This window comes from Sinocyclocheilus anshuiensis, unplaced genomic scaffold (genome assembly GCF_001515605.1).
Source record: "Sinocyclocheilus anshuiensis isolate Anshui unplaced genomic scaffold, SAMN03320099.WGS_v1.1 scaffold14, whole genome shotgun sequence".
Taxonomy (NCBI): domain Eukaryota; kingdom Metazoa; phylum Chordata; class Actinopteri; order Cypriniformes; family Cyprinidae; genus Sinocyclocheilus; species Sinocyclocheilus anshuiensis.
Window position 1 is genome coordinate 432400 of NW_015544139.1, and position 6790 is coordinate 439189.

A 6790-nucleotide genomic window follows, 5' to 3' on the forward strand; every position below is an offset into this window, starting at 1 on the left:
GTGTAAAAAAAAAAAAATTGTACTGATTAATTCCCACATTTAGTTAAATTGTGGCCATGATTTAACTAAAAGAAAGAAACAAATTATATATATATAATTATATTACTATTTCTTTATTATATTTAATTGTATATACATCTTAATTTGTGGCCACAATATCGTTGTTTTTCCTCCTTGCTTGTCATTTGCAGGGCTTCATAAGAACAAGAAAACAAAGAGACACCCAACTAAAAAAACTACCCAGCCTTATGGTTGTCCAGAAACAAGTACTTCATATCTATAGCCTCTGATAGGACTCTGTCCTTAATATATTCCACGGATAAAGTTCCTCTGTGCTGACAAATAAAGATGCTTTTCAGGCAGGCAAACAGAGATGAGTGCACAGGGCTGGGTGCAGCTGGGGGCTGGTGATTGCCTGATGTCCCAGGTGTTAATTAAGTAAGCACAGAGCGTCAGACCCCGACTAATTAACAACGTCATATTTGGCAATAGGGTAAAGTGCTCAGCATAAAAAGCCGCCTTGCGTGGTGTCTGAGTAAATATGGCAACTAAATAAGATGCTAAATAAGCTCCTGCCCCCACTAAACTCTAATTATTACTGTGGCTTCATCTGAGGCAGCAAAGACCACTGTGATGGTGTGTTGACAACATGTGACTAATTGTATAATTGTGTTTGTATATAATATAATATAATATAATATAATATAATATAATATAATATAATATAATATAATATAATATAATATAATATAATATAATATAATATAATATAATATAATATAATATAATATAATATAATATAATATAATATAATATAATATAATATAATATAATATAATATAATATAATATAATATAATATAATATAATATAGTATAATATAATATAATATAATATAATAATTTTGATGTTCAGAAAACAATCTTATTTAATTTGTGCTCTCATTCTGTTTCTCTGAACCTGAAGCTGACTGGCCTACACCCAAAGCCGGGCAACCCTTTTTAATTCATTTCACTTCAGTGTGCCTTAATGCCATTAAAACTTGTTCTATACGTGTGGTCTTTGTAGATTAAAGACTGTAAAAATCATTAAGATATCAATAACACAAATAATTTTATACTTGGAGAGATGTATGTAATCAAATTTGTTATTTTAACACACAAGCATACAGTAAGAGCTGTTCTGGTACACACAGAATAATAGTGGTATTGTTTCTGTGGCACTGCACTGGGCAATAAGACAGAAACCTCAGCTTTGTTATCTGTGCATGTTTCTGGTTTCTTGTACTGTATTGTCCCAGAAACGCCATCTAGAAATACACCTGAGCTCTGCACAGGACTGACAGTATGATGATGCTGATGTTACTTAACCAGAGAGTCTCAGAGATTTGAAAATGTACATTGTGCAATTCTGTCTGTGTTAACGTCAGGAATATTTAGTCATAAAGGTTACAGAACGCACATGCATGTTTGCTTTTTTTGTTTTGAACTACCAAGCTCTTGTGAAAAGCATGGGCAAGAACACATTTTTATAATTTCACTTAAAAGACAAAGTTGTCACTATTCTATATAAAATAATTCACAAAAATCTAAACTTGAAAATGTGTAGAGTCAGTGACTGTATGCTTCATGGCTGTCTAATTTAAAATTAATAAAACTGAAAAATTATATTTTGGTGTGATTTATATATATTGCCTGTATGCTGAGGTGTTTGCTTAACAAAGTTGAATATTTAAATATAGTTTTTATTATGTGTTCCACATTTGCCTTTTGTTGCTTTTTTTCCTTAGTCATTTTAATGCTTGAATTAAATTAATGCCAACTTTGTCAAGCATAGGTTTGTAAAGTCATGCTAACAGTGCAACTGTTGGCTTTAGTTTAGATCTAATGTGCACAGTTGACATTTACAGGCCATAGATTCAGGAGTTGCTTGAGAGTGGAAAAAAAAGCATAGATTTAACAAAATTTTGAGATTCAGATTTGGAATTCTTTATTTTCTTTAAAAATTAATATTTTGCAGAAACTGCGGAAAAATAATAAATGTAGTGACTTGTATCTGTGTGTAAAGATAATCACCTATGAAATATCATTTAAAAATCAAGTGAGTTAGTGGCACCATGACATTTGATAATTCACTTATTACCTTACCTTGAAGGTAAAAGTTTCATTTTAACCGTTCATAGTAGCTTACCAGACCACATATTTCTCTCCTTAAAGGACACTGTAAGATACATAACTTAATATAAATAATTAAAAACAAGTGTATATAACAAAACAACTGCATTTACAAAAAATACACAATAGAAAGCAAAAAAGGAGAGACAGAACATATTTCGATATTGGACAATACTGAATCTTGGCAATCATGAATACCAAGACAATCCCTCCATTAAACTACTGTTAAAAACTGTTATAAATTCAAACCAAAAAGATAAATCTATTTAAATTAGTGCATGATCAAAAAAACTGACACATAATATGTAAATCTGTTAAAATAATACATCAAAATCCAATGCATAAGTCAAAAGATTTTCACAGAATAAAATGTGTTTTGACCAGTGTTTTATACCAGATTTCACTCATTTGGTGGCTGTCAGTGCGCAAATGTCGCGTTTAATTGAATGTTGCTTATAAGGCCTGTCGCATTTCAGTAGCCCATACACAGTGTTGAAATAATATTTGTTTTTTCTTATTAGAAAACATATGTATTCACGACAGATTTATAACTCCGTTCCGTCTCGAGGGTAAATGAGACTGTTCACACTGAAGCTATTGTAGAAGTGTCCGTTGAACTGCGCGCTTTGGCCGCCAGTAAAAGAGTTATAGTACATTTCACGGTTCATGTGCACGCTGTCCTGCAGCTCACTCGCTCCACCTGCGTCAGGTGCTGAGCTGGCGTGGTACGGGCTCAAGGCGCTGATATTTCGGCTTGAAAGTTCGTTTACCAGCCCCAGAGAGCCCTGTCTGCTAGTCGGAGTTGAGGACGAGCTTAAGGCTGACATACTGTTGAAGAAATTGTTGAAGCACGGAGCGCTCGCAAGGCCTGCCGGAGAAGCGCCCTTGTGGCTGTCACTGGCCGCGTCAGTGTCAGGAGATGCGGGTCCGGTGAGGAGAGGGCTGTCGGTGGGTTTGATCCCTGCGAGCTGTCGATCCTCCTCCGGTTTTGTGTTGTTGGCAACACCTGTGCTGGAATCAGACCTGCGCTTCCTTTTTCTACGAAAGTTGCCGTTGTCAAACATCTTTTCACAGTTGGGGTCTAGAGTCCAGTAGTTTCCTTTTCCTTCAAACAAAACGGATAGCTGATATTAGAAACCAAAGCTAGCAACTTTTCAAGCAAAAGTTATTTACAGTGAAATTCGTTGAATTTAAGAACTCTAAACGAAATTGTCCGTTTTGTGAATTGCATTATTTGGTCAATAAAAAAGATAAATCTGAGATAAATAAGAATGAGAAATCTGTATATTCATGTTTATGTAATAGTATATTTTTGAAAAAGTTTATAGGCTACCATTTTTTGTTTGTATCATACATTTCGATTTTACGATTTAATTACTTAAAAATTTCAAGTGTAGAAACCATAAAAACAAATAAAATGCTTCACCAGCACATTCACCAAATACACGACGTAATTAGCATTATCTTTAAAGTAATATTTAAAAAATAGATACTTTTTTTTTGTAATATCACTTTTTTATATAGCTACTGATTATGAATATAAATAAGTTTTCTTAAGGTTATTCCACTTGGGCAAAATGTGCCTTGTAATACGAATTACAAAATAATATAGGCTATATATATATATATATATACTGTTTATTACAAGGAATGTTTTCAGAAATATTATGATGGGTCTAAAGGGGCCCTCTTTTTGTCATATTAAAACAAAATGGATGAATTTTATTGACAGGCAAAATATTTTCATATATATATATATATATATAAATAACGTTATTTTTAACATTATATATTCAAAATTTTATAACATTATTTTAATAAAATAAAAAAAAATACAGTGGCAAACTACGTAAACATTTCTATTTTTTCTTCAAAAATCTTACAATCTTTTTTTCTTTTACAATTTTACAATCCCTGGACAGGTGGGTCTTTTAATTAAAAATAACTAGAAGTTAAAGTCATTTGTGATCTCAAGTCATTTATTTATGAACTGTATTTTCTAAAATAACTTAATAGATGTGTACAAAAATGAGCGTCAAGTCATTGACCCTATGCAAAGATGCACGAGCATCACTCACCTGGGTCATCTTCGTCCCTCGGCACTTTTTTAAAGCAGTCATTCAGGGAAAGGTTGTGCCTGATGGAGTTCTGCCATCCCGCTTTACTCTTCTTATAAAACGGGAAATTATCCGCCACATATTGATATATCTGGCTCAAAGTTAACTTCTTCTCGTGCGTGTTCTGTATTGCCATGGCTATCAGAGCTGAGTACGAGTAAGGCGGGCGCACGAGTTTTAAAAGTTCCTCTTGGCTCGCAATGGAGAGCCAGCCCAGGTCCGGACCGGCAAACCCGGAGGAGTTGGTTAGATATTGCCTCTGAGAGCTGTAAACCGGAGAGATGAACGAGGGGCTGTTGTTGCCATGTATGTAAGACGAAGACGAGTTGACACTGGGTCCATTGAGCCACAGGTATGGGTTTGGGGTCGCGTAGTCCCCCAGGCCGTAGCCCGCTGGTCTCTGCGCCGCAGGTAGACTCTGTTGGTGGTAAACACTGAAGTTGTCACAATACACGGCCATATCCGGTGTCTCGTGCGCGCTTTTTGGCAGTTGCTGGAGAGGGTTGACAGCAGCGTTACTATTGTTATGGATCTGCGCGTCGATGGTGTTCATATCTCCAGTGCCTATAAGGCAAATGTTTGTCTCTGGAGCCCACGCTCTCACAGTAACGCACAATACAATCTCTGACTAATCAGGTTAAAAGCAACAAGAGTCTGCTTTTTGTGAGAGAAGTTTGGTCATATATACACCCAAGTGGGGCAAATGCGGTGTCTAAGCTGGTATTCTTGTCTCCTTCAGCCAATAGATCACAAGCTCCTCGAAGTAGGCGTGGCCTATAGACTGGGATTGCAGGGAGATGATTAAAGTCATTCATAAACAGCGGGCTTGTTAAAATGACCGAATGCAGGCTAATGTAGTAGGAATTCACAAAATAGTTACCTATCCATGTATTCGAAAATAATTCTGGAGAGTAAAAACGGTTGTTTGTTTTATATTGTGACCAGAAAGTTTTAAAGCCTTTCCCTGAGTCTGTTCCGTCTTCCTGAAATCTCAGTTGATTAGAAAAACCATCATCATAAAAACGCATTTGAACAATTTGTTTTTCTAACTGAATATAATAATGTATGCTACTTACAACCGCTAAAAAATGTGTAGTGATCTTTAGGCTACAGAAATAGATACAAAAAAAAAAAATGTTAATGACCATCACTGAATTTAATTAGATGCAGGTATATTTCCGAAACGGTTATTTATATTTAATTGTATATAAATATGCATAATTATTTTACCACTTTGTTTAAGTTGTTATATGTCTGAATTTACAAATAAATGTGTCAAATTTCCAGGTATAGCCTACTTCATCGTTTCACTAAAAATTTCTCTAAAAAAATCCGTTACAAAAAATTCGTTTCATTAATTAAATATTTCATGATTTTAAGATGAATTGTGATGTGATGTGTAGTAATGATATTATTTGACAGTATATGTGACATTTGTAGAAAACTAAATTGTAACTAAAACGGTTGCTTACAGAATTCTACAACATATAGGCTAGTTTGTGCTTTGCAACCAGTATTTTATTTAGTAATCAGTTCCCATTTTTAAATTCGTCTTTATGTTTTGGAGCAGCAAAATGAGCATCAATATCACGAAATGATGAGCGAAATGTAGAAACCTCTAACTTTTTAAAATTCTCACACTTCTCTACCGGTTTCTGATCCAGCACTGTATAGCCTACATGTTATAAGTCTCTTTTCTTTTCTTTTCTTAACATGCAGCAACAAAAAATAATTCAGCAATATCCAAAACTGCTAAACATTTTGACGAAATTCCACTTGAGGACGATTGTACATCGTTACAAACGAGCTGCTGTTCATAAATATCTTTCTGAATATACGAATCATCATTCGGTCGTGACCACTATTTACAGTGGCAGGTATTTATTATAGTTTGATCTTTCTTTTCTTTCTTTTTTTTTAAAAGAAGTAAAAACAATAAAATATACGTTAAAATACAATATTAAGCAAACTTCAACTGAAGCTAAAGTAATAAGGATAAAAAAGGATCTTAATAGGCTATTTCATTGTCCCACACCAGGTCTACATAAAATACAAATGTAATGAACAAGTAACTCAGTTGGTCTTTGGTCTTGCTTTCTTTGGGGGGTGGACATGCCATGCTGCCTGCATGTATTACTGCGCCACCTAGTGTTGAAAGTGGATAAGTGACGCACTGATCGTATTTGGATGTTTAATTGTTGCAGTCAGTCACCATGTACACTTGCATCATGACATTACTGATCAATGGAAAATGGAATCTACTGAACTGATCCAGTGTTATTGAACTATTTCCCCCCAAGATACCTCTAAATCCTGACCTAAACAAACCGGCGTTCCAACCACACCACAAGGTTCTCTGTTTCCCCAGGAATACGGTGTGGTATTCTGAGACATGTAGGCTTTGAAATTAGTTCTGTTTTTATGTGTACTACCAATTTCCATATATATATGTATATACTATAGGCAAACATCCCACCGATCCAGCGTTCTTTTTGCGTTG

At 34.6% G+C, this 6790-nt stretch overlaps 1 protein-coding gene across 1 annotated transcript; it reads right to left on the minus strand.

Annotated features, from left to right (window-relative positions):
* Positions 1-2591: 2591 nt before the first annotated feature.
* On the minus strand, positions 2592-4961 carry LOC107695015 (forkhead box protein I1c-like). The gene is made up of 2 exons (XM_016494778.1): positions 4252-4961; positions 2592-3278 (listed from the first exon to the last, which is right to left on the minus strand). The coding sequence occupies exons 1-2, from the start codon at positions 4841-4843 to the stop codon at positions 2719-2721; spliced, it is 1152 nt and encodes a 383-aa protein (XP_016350264.1). The 5' UTR covers positions 4844-4961; the 3' UTR covers positions 2592-2718.
* Between the last annotated feature and the right edge of the window lie 1829 nt (positions 4962-6790).

What these genes read in the sequence shown, in the direction of transcription:
- LOC107695015 (XM_016494778.1), bottom strand. Translation starts at nt 4,843, where the DNA reads ATGAACACCATCGACGCGCAGATCCATAACAATAGTAACGCTGCTGTC. An exon ending in GAGGGACGAAGATGACCCAG is followed by an intron (nt 3,279 to 4,251) that starts GTGAGTGATGCT and finishes TTTTGTTTGAAG; the next exon opens with GAAAAGGAAACTACTGGACT.